Source organism: Apteryx rowi, unplaced genomic scaffold (genome assembly GCF_003343035.1).
Source record: "Apteryx rowi isolate R43461 unplaced genomic scaffold, aptRow1 scaffold_83, whole genome shotgun sequence".
In the NCBI taxonomy this organism is placed as follows: Eukaryota; Metazoa; Chordata; class Aves; order Apterygiformes; family Apterygidae; genus Apteryx; species Apteryx rowi.
In genome coordinates, this window is record NW_020451127.1 from 253052 (window position 1) to 268166 (window position 15115).

Consider the following 15115-nt stretch of genomic DNA (forward strand, 5'->3'; position numbering starts at 1 on the left):
CCCTTTTTCCCGTTGCTCCGCTCGGCCCCTCCTGCCTGGCAGCGTCCCCGGGCTCCGAGCGGAGCCTGCGTCGCACCCGGTTTCCCCACGGTTCACTCGCCTGCCCCAGGGCTCCCCACGGTCCTGCTGCCCAGCCCCGGCACTGGGTGCTTCCCCCTCCCAAAATTGGTGCTCGTGCCCCATCTCCATCCTCCCTGCTATCCCCCTGCCTGCCGCGTGCTCTGCTCCCGCTCCCTGCCACCCCCCGCCGCCTGCGTCCCATGACCCCCCTGCCCGAACCCCCGCCCGGCTCCCTGTTTCAGAGCATTCCCGTCTCTGATCGCTCCCTTCCCTTGCTCCTTCCCTCCTTCGGATTCCTGCAAACATCTCGCACCAGCCTCCTGCACGCTTATTATTTTATCCTTGGAGCCTGTAGCCCGGCGCCTTTTCTGAATTAACCTATCTGATATACGAGCCCCGCTCCTGTGGCTTTTYCCTCGCTTGGCGTAGCGGAGCGAGGCTGTGCCCGATGCGCCTCTCCCTGCGGCGCCGAGGGGGTCGTGACTCCAGCCCCGAACGGAGGCCCGGGTCCGTCCTGCCTTGCACGCTGCCGAGAGAGCTTGTCCCGAGCTCCTCTGCCTGCCGCGGAGCAGCGCTCGGGCTCGCGCTGGCGCTGCGCGTCTGCAGCTGCTGCCCCTTCGATCTGCAAAATGGTGTCGAATAGGCTGATGGTTACGGGAGCGGAGAAGAACTTGGGAAGCCAAAACTTGAGACCTGCTTAATTACAAAACGCAATCGTTGGAGTTGGAGATGTTTGGTCTTCCCCTCCCTGCCCCGGGCTAATTACGGTTAACTGAGCGGCCCCGAAGGACGGTTACGGCCCCGAGGGGGTTCCGATATAGGGGTTTGCAGGGAACAATTTGGGAGGCGTTGATAGGATTCAAGGCAACAACATCCGATTGCACAGCTGAGGTGCTTTTTAGTCCTAAAGCCTTATCGCCGCGTCTGTCACTTTGTTGTATTAGAGCCTTCGTTTGGGATGGCAGAAGATCAGGATAAAGCATCCTTTAAAAAAGGCGGAGGCGGGGGAGCACCTCGCAGTTAATAGGTTATGCRGAAAAGCTTGTCAGCCTGGTGCTAGGGGACCAGCAAGGTTACCAGGAAAAAACCCGAACAAACTGAAGTTCCTGCAGGAGTTAGATCCGAGCGCGTTTGTAAGTGTGGTGGTCTGCTGGTGGCGGCTGTGATCTGTCGGCTGTTTGGTACGCTAAGCGCTTAAGCCTGCAGGATTACCAAGCTGGCATCCTTTCCCTTAGCCAATAGGTGTTACGCTTACTTATGTTGTATTACTACATTCATACACTGTTATGTGGTGTTTTTCCCTTTACTGAACACTTAAAACAACAAAAACCCCTATCTTTCTTTACAGTCAGCACGATAATTCGGAACGAGTGCTGGGAAACAAGAATAGCAATGGTTTGCAGAGAACAGTGTCATCGGAATCAACCGACTCAGGTACGGCTTTTCCAATTAGTAGATAATGATCTCTCCTTTACTTGCCTTTTACTGTGAGCAGCTTCCAGGTTTTGGAGAGGAAACTAATACCGTATACTTGTAATCCCTGCAGCCGCTTCTCGTTCTCACGATCTTCAAGGGAGGGATGTAGATATCTCCCCCGCCCAGTAAGCTTGGGCAGCCTGTGATTTGGGCTGTTTTAATTGTCCTGGAGTGTGCTAGCAACAGAGGTAGCATGGAAAATAACTGGTTTTGGTTCCACAGGGAGACTCTGAGGTGACTTATTTTTAGGGATGGCTGTGAGATGCGGCTGCTGACCTGTCATGCTTCGCAGCCCGGTGCGATGCTAATCACTGCTGTTTTCTGATTGCGTTGATGTTTTGTTCTGTGCATGGTAATAGGTCGATGCCTTATCACGAGCACATCAATCTTGCCCGCAATACGGGCGGCTGAAGGTGAATACTACTGAAGCTCTCCCAAGATAGGCCTCACTAGTGAATTAGAGCCCCACTAGAGTCTGTGGTGTCTTACAGATATCGGCTTATGAATATTTATAGTGGCATGTTGGGCTTGTGGACGACTGAGACAGTGTTTCATCCTTCCCTGTTAGGATCCACTGCGTATCTACGATCAGCTCGGAATGGAACTGAGCTGAGGTTTTTTTTGCCCTTTGGAGGGCAGTAATTCTTAGAGCAGGTTGTCTTCATGTGGTTTTTCTCTTTACACCCAAATTATGCTAACCTGCTCTGCACACTCAAATAAGGGCTGTTGAGCAGGGTTTATCTTGTGGCTTGGGTTTTGTTTGTGGCTTTTTTGTTTTGTTTTTACCAGCTGATTGCAGTTCACCAGATTTTGAGGTAAACATTTTAGTACTGATACTTGTCTACAAGTAATTTTTCAGGCGAGAGATGTTGCATCAGTGAAATGAAATACGCTGTTACCCCATGACTCGCAGAATCAGGGAAGCTTCTGATACTTTATTGGTCCACCTCTGTGATGGAAACCAGTGTTTCAACCTGAATTTATGCAGCAGTCTGACTGTGCATGGGACTTTGGCCTTCAAAGGAACTTAGGAACTTGTAAAACGCAAGTATAGCTGGCAAACCACAGAGTGATGTAGAAAAACCAAGATTAGTACGTCTCTACTTTCTCCTGGAAAATTTTTTCCCTTCTGTCTGCAAAGCAGGTCTTAGGCTTGCTAGTATTTACAGCAGCCTGTCTGGCTTCATTTTTCTCCTTCCAGTCGTTATTTTTGTTGCAGTGCTTACAAAATGCTCGTATGGTTAAGGTTTCTGCTGTGCTGAGACCACTACCTGTTGTGTTCACCAAACTAATTCTTTGTACTTGTTGTTTAGATTGTAGTCACTGATGTGGCAACAAGTATTGCCACGCTCGTACAGGGTGTATTCCGGTAAGCTGCTGGCCTGTCGCTAGGGTTTGTGAATACTACTGTAATGCAAAAACTCCTTGGGAATCTGTGTTTAAGCAGGCTTCATTACTTGACTCTCCTTAAAAGATGCTATTCGGTTGTAATATTGTTTGGGTTTTGCTTATGAAGTGCTTGCTGTTGTATTTCTAGTACACTCGCGTGCCTTGGGAAGGGACTTCTGACTACTACTGGAGGGGGGTGAGCCCGAAATCTCTGCCTCTGAAGTGTAATTAAAAACATGGGTTATAAAAAAAAACCCCTTATCTTGTATCTTAAGATACGTGTGTGAGTGAATAAGCCAAGAGTATTCTATGTTAGGTAATGAAATTTTGTCCTGAATCTCATTCTTAAAGGCAGGGCGAGGGATGCTTTTTTTAAATTACTCCTTTTTTTCCCCCCCGAGCATTAATATCTGATTATCTGTGGTCAAAAGTGTGATTTAGAGTGTCTTTATAACTGTTGTTTGCTTCCGCACTGAGATGAGGCTGCAGATTGGGCTTTCTACAGGAGTTAAACTCCTGTCTGAGCTACTGTGTCCTTCTGAAGAAATCCATAGCAATGTCCAATACTTTACCTGTCTCAGGTGCTAAGACGCCGCTCAGTAGGAAAACCTGTTTCTCTCCTGCAGGCTACGCTTTGGATTCGCCTGGTCCTCCGACTCCGGACGACATCGTGGAGGAAACGTACGTAACCTTTTACTAAGCTTGGCTTCTGGCAGGTCGAGTTGCGCCATTAACAAATGAAGGCTAATGAGAGGCTTGGAATGGCTTTGCCTTTGCTGGCACACGTACCGTGGGCTCTTCTCTCCTGAACTAAGCTTCTAGAAGCGTGTGCTGTGGTGCGCTGCAGCTTGGGACGCTAGGCTGTCTGTCTTGTCTATGTCCCGGAGTACTTAACAAGTCTTGGGTCTGAGTTAATGTGTTGTACCAGCCAGAGGGTTTGAGCCTGACGTTGGCACCTTACCAGGCGTCTGAGGCTGCACCAACTCGCACGTAAGCTGCGGTTTTCACTCGACACTTACACTATCGTTTCTGCCTGTATATGCCTTAACTGATATCAAGCAGTTGCTCTTGGTTTTGAATTTGCTGCTCTCGACTGGATTTTTTTCTAATCTAGAGATGAGGGATAGATGCCTTTGGTCCCTGATTTACCAAGCTTTTTTTTTCTCTTTAAGCTAGCTTCTTGTCTAAACGATGCTGAAAAGGATTTGGGGAGAAGAGGGGGAGCAAGGAGTCTAGCTAGTCATTACAAAAACGAGCATGGGATGAGCTGGCTCTATATAACTTCAGAAAGACAGTGTAATCAAGGAGCGTGTTGGCTTCTGTTCAGCATAATACTTCATCACTTAGTACACTAAATCAACCTTATATTTGTCCTTGGTATTAACTGCAGGGCATCTCGCTTATTTTCAGGTTTGAGAAAACGATTCTTGAATCTAGCAGACTGAAGTAAGTACACTTCTGTTCTAACTTCTTTGTTAGTGACTGGCCTAGATCTGCCTCTCCAGCTTTTAGAGCTTTTATTGAATAAAACGAATTTTCCTCCAATTACTGTGTTTTAAAGACAAAATGTTGAAATAACTCTTGGTTCTTTTTCATTGTAGCATTCGACTGCCACTCAGAAGAATACATTCACTGCCAGTAAGTGAGGCTGGTATTCATCTTGTGTAAATGTTAAAGGGTTTAGTGTGTTAAGTGTTTAATTGGATACATCCCATAACTTGCTAATTTTCTAGCTTCAAGAACAGCTGCTATGATACTTCATGGAAACTCAAAATTACCGTTTATAAACTTAATCTGGTTCATGTTGATGTGAAGCTTCGGTGATGTAGTTTTGTCACTCTGCTGCAGCTAGAGCTCTGCATTTTAGTACCTGTGCTCTGAGATGTCAGCTTTAAAGACTCGTGCACATGTTTTGCACCAGTTTGTAGACAGAGACTTTATTCTTTATTATCCCCTCTTTTGCTTAAAATGTAGTTGTGCAATACTGAACTGGCATTACTGTATGAACTTTGTAGCAAAGGCTCCTGGGCTCCAGTCCGGCTCTGAAGAGAAACCATTCAGACTCTCGGGATTGCGATGCTTTTCAACTATCAGAACAAGAGGAGAATAAGGAGAATGTAAGTTTTGCTCTTTCGTCTCCTGAGATGATACGGCATGAGAAGCTCTATCAAGGAAGCTGAATTAGCGTAGCTCTCCAGCAGTAGATGTGGTGGGARAGGCTTTCTTTTGCTATCTGCCAGACTACGGTTTAAACATATCAAAGTCTTGCATAGCCTGCCGTGGGGGAACTTGCACTGGAGCACTGTCTGCAAGCTGATTGCAGGTGAATCGCACTTCTGAAAGCTTCGATTGTGCAACTCCTCCTTCATGCTACTGAACCTGACTCTGTTTAGACTGTGGTAAGGGAAAATGTAGTCGTACTGCTGGCTTGAGACAGCTACCGGGGTGCCTCCAGAAGGCTGTTTAGATCACCTTCTCTCTTTCCACCACTTACGTGGGGAGCTGCGGCTCCTGAGTGTGTCTGCAGTTAGCAGCACGAATGTCCTCTTCCTTTCTTGGTCTGGAAGGCCTTGCTGCTGGAAATGCCATCGGCAGGGCTCGGACAGGTCTCTACAGAAAACCTGGAGGAGGCTGCCAGTCACCAAGCAACAAATATAATTCTGACCAATTTGCAGCCTTGGTGGCCTTCATAATGATATCTTCTGCGGAGAAGCTGACTGACAAAAGAAATGGGAAAGTCATAAGCCTGTAGATGATATCAAGAGGATGAAAGGTTGATTGTGTCACTACTGTAATGTCTTTACTTTGAAAACATCCGCATTCAGACTATTCCTGTTGGCAGCGGGGAACTTAAATTCAAAACGTCAGGTAGAAAAAAACAATGATACAGTGGTCCTAGCAGCTTCTGCTGTTTGTTATTTTGGTAAAACGATCACTTTGCTCCTTTTTAATTCAGGAATCATTTGAGTTTAAGAAGCCAGCCAGACCAGTATCTCGTAGTTCGGTGCACGTCCATTCCCGTGATGGAAAAGATGTTCTCAGCCAAAGGCAGAATTCCGCCCCAGCTCAGACGGTGAGTACCACAGTATTCTTGGCAGCTAATTCGTGCCTAATCTTCTACGTACCTGCTGTCTGAGAGGAAGAAAAGTTGCACAGTGGTTCTTGGACAGTGCTGTTAATTGATGTGCTGAATAGAAAAGCCTGTCAGTCTGCCAGACAAGAAAACTCTCCTCCCTTTCATCTCATGAGTAGATGGGAGTTTAAAACATGGGTTAGTCTATAATTTGGGAAAGACTGGTCAATGCGGAGCTGATCTTACGCTGCAGTAAGTCAAGTGAGTGTGGACATCAGTGTGGAATAGAGGAAGCTAGTTTGTAATCGTTTCCACTGTCAATAGAGTAGATATTTATATGCATTAGGAGCAGTGAAACCTATTGTGCTGATGCAACTGGACTATATGTCCAGATATGACATGCAGGAAAAAATACAGTCTTCATATTCTGTTGCTTAGCAAAGGCAACTGAAAAATGTGATGGATCCTTGCACAGAATGAGTTGTGGGAACTCTTAGGTCTTGTCTCCCCTCCTTGAGTCTGGTAGTCCTTCATCCTGCTTAATACTCCTGATTTCATGCTTAGGAACTGCAGAGATAATGTTTATTCCTTAGACRCCACCCTTTTCTCTCCTTTCCCATTCACTGGATACCTTCTCTCTCCAGAGGAGACTTGCTTAGCCAAGCTCATAAAGCACTCCACTGTTGTAATGGCCAAACAAAAGTAGTGGGACCCAGTTTGGGGTGCTCAGGTCAGTGTATTTGAAATGGTGGAATAACTGCCGTATTTTCTAGAGTGCAGSGAGAGGCATGGCACCATCTCTGTGGTTACAGTATCCTAAAAGAAAAGAGAAGAAATGTTAAAACTAGGTGTCTTGTCTCAGTTTCCCGCTGCAGAAGTACCCAYGGGTGACCTGGAAAACTGCAGGCCAGCTTTCCTGCAGCAGTCTTCTCTAACCTCCTCGGAAAGTGAAGATGATGATGGATTCCTAGAACTGTTAGATGATCAAGACTTGAAGGTATGTACAAAGCAAATGTGTTAGATATTTTAAAATCAGCTCTGGATAATGTTACTAGTCTGCCCCCAATGTGTCCGTGGTGCATATATGTTCTAGTAGAAGTCAGTGTGATAAGTAAAACTGCAAAAAGGTGCTAAGTACTAGGGCGTCCTGTAAGATGAGTTAATCTCATCATCTTTTTCACCTCGTACGTTCCAGTGTTTCTGCCCTGTCTGCGCTGTTTCCTGTTGCAGACAACAGGATTTTCTTGGAATGTGAACAGCGTTTAGTCTAAGGCAGTACTTGCTGCTGTCCCTTTTGGTAGCTGAATTGCATTTACTAGTGAAAACTTTCTGAACAGGGGGTATTAGCTTTAGAAGCCTTCCTGAAAGAGAGCTAAGGGTAATAGCATTTGCTTTCAGGCCACTTAAAATAAAAAACTGTTTCTAGCTGAATTTGAGATGCTTAAAGTGTGAATAGCATCCTTATTAATCAAGGAACTGATATAATTTACTTTTTCCAATGCTTCTTAGCTCAATTTCATTGTTTCATTGAGGTTTCTATTGAACTAGTAGTTCATTTACATGGTGCCTCCATCTGTGGTAGCGGGAGGGGAGAAAGCAGTTCCTAAAACTGCTCTGACAGCTGAATTGAGCTGCAATGGCTGCGCAAGCTGTGCAGAAGCCTTAGATATCTCCAGTCACTATCCACGAGGAAATCGATGCRAGTGAACTTTCTTCCTTCCTCAGAACGATGAGGAGATGCCGTCTGATGTGGCAAGCCTCTGGACTGCGCCCCTGGTCATGAGGAAAACGGACAATCGGGTGAGTGTTCTGCCAGAGCACAACACAACAGATACAGGGACTTTGTTTTGGCAGCTGTTGTCACTATTGAGACAAGCAGCCTCACTGTCTCTGATCCTGTATCCCCAATATCAACGGCATAATAAGATGTGGTATAAAACCTCTACAGTATTCTGTTGTCTCTAAAGCCCATCTGCCTGGAAGTTTGTGTCAGTACAGAACAAGGCTCGTTGTGTGCGTATATAGGCTTTAAACTTCCTCTTTACAAAAAACGCTTCATAAATGCAAAAAGATCTTCCCTTCTYTTGTCAGGTACTCCCTGACATGTCTTGAACCCGTTCTGCGTAGACTTACCTCGAATGCCTATAGTCAGGTCTCCCGAAGGGAAGTCAGACTCAGGCAAAACACTCTTTAATCTGCCAACAGATTGCCTGCTAGTTGATGCAGACCACTCTGCGAGCATGTCGTGTCGCTTATACGATGTTTTAAGCTCACTCAGTCTGCATAACAGGAAATAAGTGTAAACAGAAGTGTACGTCCTGAATGTAGCTGTTTCTGTTCACATCCTGCTCTGACTGTGCAGTGACAAGGGTTTATATAAGGCCAAATTCTTTAAGTCTAAAAGTCTGAGGCTTGCTTAATTTCTAGYGTTAATCTTTGCTAGAGAACTGTAACTTATCTCCCTCCTTCTAGGGCAAACGATGCCGGTTGTTTGGTTCTTCGTCTCTGCTCAGTGGTGTAGGCAGAACCACCCAGAAAAGAATGGAGAGATCCCAGGAAGAGAATTCTCCAGGGAAGAGTAAGAAGAGGAGAAGCCTGCCTGGAACGCTTTCTGAAGACTCAACGGTTGGTGGCTTCACACCACATGTTGTAGTACAGAATTGGTTAGGAGCGGATCAAATACAGGTGTCAAATTTATGAAGGTTAATGAGAGCTTTTTCGGGTAAACTGCTGACCTAATGAAACTCCTCTCAGTGTATTGTGTAGGAGATGAGGGAATTGGTACAGTAGTTGCATGTGCTTGAGTCTGAGTTTTGTCTTGATCCGAAAGAGAATTTGGGGAGTCATAGTCCAGGCCTTCAGAGTAAGCATCAACTTTTCTGTTATCCTACGGGAAAAGTCTCCATACCGTCCCTGCTCACTATTAATCTAACCTGTATTTCTCTAGAGTTCGAAAATAGTAAGGACGCAATCTTCCTCCGCAGAGATTGAGAGCATTTTGGACAGTGACCAGAGAGACCTTATTGGTGACTTCTCAAAGGTAATTCAAGTGACTTTGGTTTTGATGTCTTTTGGTAGAGATGTCTCAAACCAACCCAAGTAAAGCACTTCCCTTCTTCAACAGTGCGTACAAGTAACTAGTAAATGCTGTCAGTGAGAAAGCTGCTTTTATAGGTTAGACATGGAATAGTTCTTTCTCAGTCATTCAGAAAGAGCTAGAAATAAATCTCTTCAGTATAGGAGGCAAAGAAAAACTGCCCCTGAATTCTGGAATTCTTAGTTTTAACTCTTGAACTTTGCTGAAGAGATTTTTGTCAATGAAGTATCTGTGTGATTAAGTTAATTACTGGACACTTGTGCTATCAAATATGTGGTTCACACTCAGAATTTTCTCAGTTAGATGCTGTCTGTTTTTTAGGGTTACTTATTCCACACTGTCGATGGGAAACATCAAGATTTAAAATACATCGACTCGGAAATGGTATGTGTTCCAGGGACAGTAAGAAGTTTTCTTTATGAAAAAGAACTGCCTCAAAGCAATTGAAGTCTCTGTTTTTTGCAGATTGTGTCTGTGCTGACTGGGAAGTTTGCAAGCTTCATCAAGGAATGTGTGATAATTGATTGTAGATATCCATATGAATATGAAGGAGGCCACATTAAGGTATGTTGACCATGTAAGAGCAATGTATAGTTGTCTGAAGCTTCCTCTAAGGCAAACTGAGGTCCCTTGGCACAGTGAGACTCTTCTTAGCTAGTGGGTATCTAAGACCGTGTGGATACGTTATAGCTGAGATGCTTAAGTGCCCCACTGGGCCTGGGATCTTGGTTCACCAGGTGGCCTTTCCTTCAAAGGAAGGAACGTTCAGTTTTCCTTAAGCAGAGGGAGTGACCTGCGTGGCGAGCAGGGAGACAGTCCTAGAGGAGGATGTAAGACACCACAACCTATAGCTGTTTAAATGACCACTTGAAACAGGTCCGAGACCCCCAGAGATGGTGTTAGACTGCTGTAATGTTCTGCCTGGGTTTGAAGCTTTGGCAATGGCTAGAGAAGGTTGCCAGAGCTCCTCTAGGAAACTGTAAGACAAGGACAGAGCTTGCAAGGGAGTGGGCTAGGTTTGTTGCTGTCCTCCTCCACTTGCTCTGCGTGCTCAGGTGTGAYGTTGCCTTTTCAGGGTGCTGTAAATCTCCATATGGAAGAGGATGTGGAAGATTATTTGCTCAAGAAGCCAATCCTGCCTTCGGAGAACAAACGAGTGATAATAGTGTTCCACTGTGAATTTTCTTCCGAGCGGGGTCCTCGAATGTGAGTTAACTCCGCATGCCCCCTACATCAGAACCCATTGCTGGGCTAATTAGTCACGAGGCAAATCTTCAGGGTGGCACCGGTTAGATGCTGACAGGCTACTGAGTACAGTTCATCATGAGCAGGTTTTGCTTGTCACCTCTGGCAAGGATGTGACACAACCCGTAATGTGAATGACGGTGTTGAAGTTTGCTGTTGAGCGAGTGGGCCGGTGCTCTGGAGAGCTTAGGCAGCGAAATGCAATTAGCCGCAGCTCGGCGGCCGGTGTGGCCTGTCAGCATGTTCCTAGCAGGCAGCGGGTTGTACTGTGACTCGGGAAGGGGGAGGTTGCAGACGAGCGCTGTTTTAGTGTGTTACTTGAAAACATATTTCAGTCTTCCACTTGCTGCAGGTGCCGGTTTGTGAGAGAGCGAGACAGGCTGGGTAACGAATACCCCAACCTCCACTACCCGGAATTGTACGTTCTGAAGGGGGGTTACAAGGACTTCTTCTTAAGATGCCGTGTAAGTCGTGCTCTATTCTGCATTCACACTTACAAAAGAAGAAGAGAATAAATACCTTTTATGTCCCAGTTAGACTTCTCCTTGGAACAGTGCGGTTTTCCTGGAGTATCTTTTCCCACTTTGTTTCACCTCTACTGAGCGCAGTTAAAACTTGACAGTGAAGTTGCCTTTACTTCTCCAAGCCTATTCCATACCTCGGAGCTATCTTAGTGCCATAGCTGAAAGGTTTTGTTCACGTGTCTCTTGAGTAAAATGTAAAACTGGTTTCTGCCCTTTTATAGCAGCTAAAAGTTCAAAATGGCCTTCAGAGAAGGAGCATTAAGACTGCTCAGCTCGCAAGGACTAGGAGGGCAGAGAAGCCTGAGAGCAGCTGCTATATAACACATGGAAACCTGAAGTCTCGTAATGTACTAAAATAGCAAAGTTCAAAAACTTGAGCTTTGAGTTTTTGGCCTCTAATTTGGAGGAGGAGACTAATAAATGCCCAGCGGCTCTCTTCCCCGGTGTCGTGGGGATGGAGTTTTTTAGAATAGCTCTTCAGATTGCCTTCCCGTTCTGTGACTTGGGGAGCTTCCAGGCGGGTGTCGGATATTCAGCTCTTCTGCAGAGCTGCTCTGTGGCCTGTTGGGTAGGGCTGTGTGCCGTTCGCGTTTCGGCCCTCTCGGGGGATACCAGCGCGCCTGGCGCAGCGAGCACCTTGGCGTTTTGGCTGTGGCGGGGATGTGCTGGCGCCCGGTGGGGCGGTGGGTGCCCCTGGGTTGTGTTCTCGGCCCTCTTGGGTGCAGCTCTCCTGAGGCAGAGGGCTGAAGGCCTCAAGGTGGCAGCATGGAACAGCTGATGGCAGGATCAAATGCTCTGGCTGATCCGGTGTGTGAGCCAGGGGCTGGGCTGGCCGGTCCTGAGACGGACTAAATACTTGTATTTCCTAAATTTATGTAATTTCAGGGTGAATACTGGAGAGAGTTGTTTTGTTTGCTTGCAGTCTGTGGTGATGCCCACCAGAAAATTTAGGGCGAGAGCCATAAGCATAAGCAGGGGGGAAAGTTCTTCACTTAATAGCTGTCATTTCYGGTGTAGCTATGATCTGAACATCTCCTGGCTTTGTTCTTGAACTTCTGGGGTGAAACTCCTGCTTGTAGCCCGGCTCCACGCTGTTTGCACCGGTGGGTGGTGACAGTTGCTAGGCCGTGTTGCCTCCAGAGTCRGCAAGTCTCGAAGGGGTTGTCGCTCCCGTGACGCGTTAAAGTGAAACCGGCTTCTCTCTCCGCAGAGCTTCTGCGAGCCCCAGAGCTACCGCCCCATGCACCACGAGGACTTTAAGGAAGACTTGAAAAGGTTCCGCACCAAAAGCCGGACGTGGGCTGGTGAGAAGAGCAAAAGGGAGCTGTACAGTCGCTTGAAAAAACTCTAAGGGCTGAACTGAACGGCCAAAGACTGCCCATCTCGGGGGAAGGTTGTAGCGGGAGGGGAGATGTGTCTATTCCTTGCTTGGGGTTATCAGGTACCTGCTCTCTCCTCGTCTGAGGTCTTACTGGAAACACTGTGGAACTTGCGCTTAGGCGTGAGCCTAGCGACCCGGCTGCTGATTCGGAGCTGACTCTTCTCAACGTTTTTGTTAAGCCGCTTCACGAAAATGGCTTCTCGCTTTCTGCGACATCCGCAAACGAACTGCCCGAGAGCCTGCCCTGCGCAGGGGTGGGAAGAGTCCGTCATGTGCCACGTACCYGGGTCTCTGCCTGGCGTGTGGCGTAAACAGGATATTTTAGTGCCTGGGGATTTTTTTTAAAAAACTTTTTTAATGCCTTATTTTATTTAAATACAGTCGAACGAAGCTAATACCGCTGCGATTGAATCATCTAGAYTGTGCTCAAACCTTATTTCTGCTAAAGGGCAGCCTGGGGGTAGTAGGGGGGGGTTAATTATTTTCTCAGCTGCAGCTTTGATTCGGCGTTTTGGTAGCATAACGCACTGCGGTGCAGTAAGATGGGAAGTGGTTCTTTACAGCTAGGGTTTACAAAGCTGAGCTCTAAACTCCTGTATCATGCTGAAAAGCCTCCTGAAGGCAATCTAAGGGGAAACTGCTTATTGTACATTGGTATCATGTTCTCCTAATTTATTTAATCTGGATTGCTTCATTTCATAGTAACTTCTAAAGAAGCTGGTGTTTCAGAGTAGGCAGAATTTCTGGGAGCTGAAGTGAATTCAAAAATGGGCAGTTTCAGGCGATCTCAAAAAACAGCGGGTGGCAAAGCAGTTGCCAGTTTTCTCAACAATAGCAATTTACTGCTGCTCACTTGGAGGTTATGTGTTATCCCAAAATGTGTCCAGTGAAGAATCTGGCTGCGGGGAATCGTGCTAATCCCGTTAGTGAGCCTTTCCTCAGGGCCCTCGAGGCTACAGCAGCTCGTCTGTGCGGCTTGCCGGGAGCTCGTCCTCCTCCCGTGCGAACGTCTCGGTGAAACTCGCCCTTGGGCAGGGAGGGGGGGGACGCGCAGCCTGGGACGGGCCGCGCGCCCCCCCAGGTTCTCCCTTGGTGCTTTAGCAGAAATCTGGGTGCTGCACGTGGCTCGGTTTGTACCACGCAGGCCAATCTCGCATGCGGTTGTATTATGTCAAAAAAATACTGAAATGGAGGTGGTTATGCGGAGTTTTAACTTGATTTTTAAGCTGTTTCTTAAGACCTGCAGTTTATCCTTTCACTTCTGAAGAGGATTAACTCTTGAATTAACTCCCTGATTTTTTTTAGAAATAACTTTTGCTGGCTTCTCTCTCAAAAAGCTAAATACCTTGAACAGGAAGATTAAGAAACRCTAAATCGGGGTGATTACTCAGTTGCTCTTTGGGACAACGAGCGTATCCCACGTCTCGCCTGAAGGGCCTGAATTTCCAGAGGAAGCCAGGGAGATGACTTGGAGGCCTGAGCTGTAGGAGGGGATCATGTGTCCGTGAGTCAGCTGCGAGGGCTGCCTGTCCTGCGCCCCAGGCAGCAGCCTGGGCAGCCAAAACTGCTTTTTGGTGCAAGGCTGTCGCATGAGATCTCTCAGTGCAGCCTTGCAAGCAGCGGCTCTGTGTGAAAGTTAACTTGCTGGCCACATTCGGGGGGGGAGAAAAGCGGATGGAGCTTGTTCCCCGAGTCATAATGCTCTTTTCCTGGGGTCACTCAGCTGCAGCTTCTGGAGCAAAACCATTACAGCAATCTGTGGCTTTACGGTTTCACTTCCATGTCTCGAAATCAGCTCATTATTCCAAACTTTCTGATATTCAGGAAATGAAATGTGTTGTGGGGGTGTTGCCATCTTCTGGGTCCAGCGGTAGCAGAGGGCTGGAGCCGCGGTGGGCGKTTGGAGCGATTTGGAAGCGCGTGTAACCCTGTTGAGATGGAAACGCAACCCCTTGCTCGAGACCTGACCTCCTCCTTTTCTGTGTACTGTGTTTAAGAGTCGCGTGGGCGTCAAGGAGAAAGCTGCAAAATGCATGTTCCTAAACAGGATCTGTACGAAAGCGGCCTGCAAGTGTAATAGGCTACTGCAGGCTATGAGAATAAAGTACTTAAAATCCATGCTGGTCTTGTGCTACTGCGGGAGGAGGTGTGCCAGCGCCCTGCGCGGTGTAACACACACAGCCGGCTCCCCGAACCGGGGCTGATAGTCACCGTTTTTCCCACTCTTGCGTTCTTTGCTTCTGGGATAACTTTAGAGCTGGGATGGAAAAATGCTACCTTGGTTTCCCAGTATGCTGGAGGAGTCAAACCAGGTGGAGGAAGGCGGCTTTCTGGCYGTGTGCAGCTGGTGGAGGCTTCAGGTGATGGATGGAAAAGCCTGGCTGAGCCCCAGCTGGGCCGGGTGAYGGGCCAGAGGGGCTCGGAGAAGAGCCGGGAGTCAGCTTGCCCTGGTGAGCGTTAACCTGGGAACACTGGGAGGCAGCTCTGAGTTTCAAAGCRACATATTTCCATCGCCCCCTCTACGCTGAGGAGCGCTCCGCGGCTCTGGAGAGGGGTGTTCATGCCGGATGCTTTCCCCGGGGAACACCTGAGCGGGCTGTTTGGTGAAGGTTTTCTGTAACTCCAGCAGYGCTGCAGAGCAGGTGGCCAACAGGGGGGTCAGAATTAAAAGCTTCCCTTGAAGTACAGCAATGTGCCTTCAAATCCACTGGAGGCTAAAGCAGAGAACTAGGGKTTTTTTTCCTGCCTCCATCTGTCGCTCTCAAAACCGATGTTGAAAGCAGCTTACGGCTTCATCGGCTTCCACCCCGAGCTCATGAGAGCTGCRGAGCTTAGTGTTTTCTTTCCTCTTGCTTCACCTCTTGGGGCCT

General features: G+C 47.5%; 1 protein-coding gene across 2 annotated transcripts in view; it reads left to right on the top strand.

Annotated features, from left to right (window-relative positions):
- The window catches only part of CDC25A (cell division cycle 25A), a 16622-nt gene extending 2306 nt beyond the window's left edge, over positions 1-14316 (top strand). For both annotated transcript variants that reach the window (XM_026089752.1, XM_026089751.1), the window contains exons 2-16: positions 1409-1494; positions 3552-3606; positions 4336-4371; positions 4527-4563; positions 4941-5042; positions 5882-5998; positions 6861-6995; positions 7724-7798; positions 8471-8623; positions 8946-9038; positions 9417-9479; positions 9561-9659; positions 10171-10301; positions 10693-10804; positions 12075-14316. In XM_026089752.1, coding sequence (XP_025945537.1) covers positions 1409-1494; positions 3552-3606; positions 4336-4371; positions 4527-4563; positions 4941-5042; positions 5882-5998; positions 6861-6995; positions 7724-7798; positions 8471-8623; positions 8946-9038; positions 9417-9479; positions 9561-9659; positions 10171-10301; positions 10693-10804; positions 12075-12215 — 1435 coding nt within the window. In that variant the 3' untranslated portion in view covers positions 12216-14316. The remainder of the gene's footprint in view (positions 1-1408; positions 1495-3551; positions 3607-4335; positions 4372-4526; positions 4564-4940; positions 5043-5881; positions 5999-6860; positions 6996-7723; positions 7799-8470; positions 8624-8945; positions 9039-9416; positions 9480-9560; positions 9660-10170; positions 10302-10692; positions 10805-12074) is intronic.
- The last annotated feature ends 799 nt before the right edge of the window (positions 14317-15115 follow it).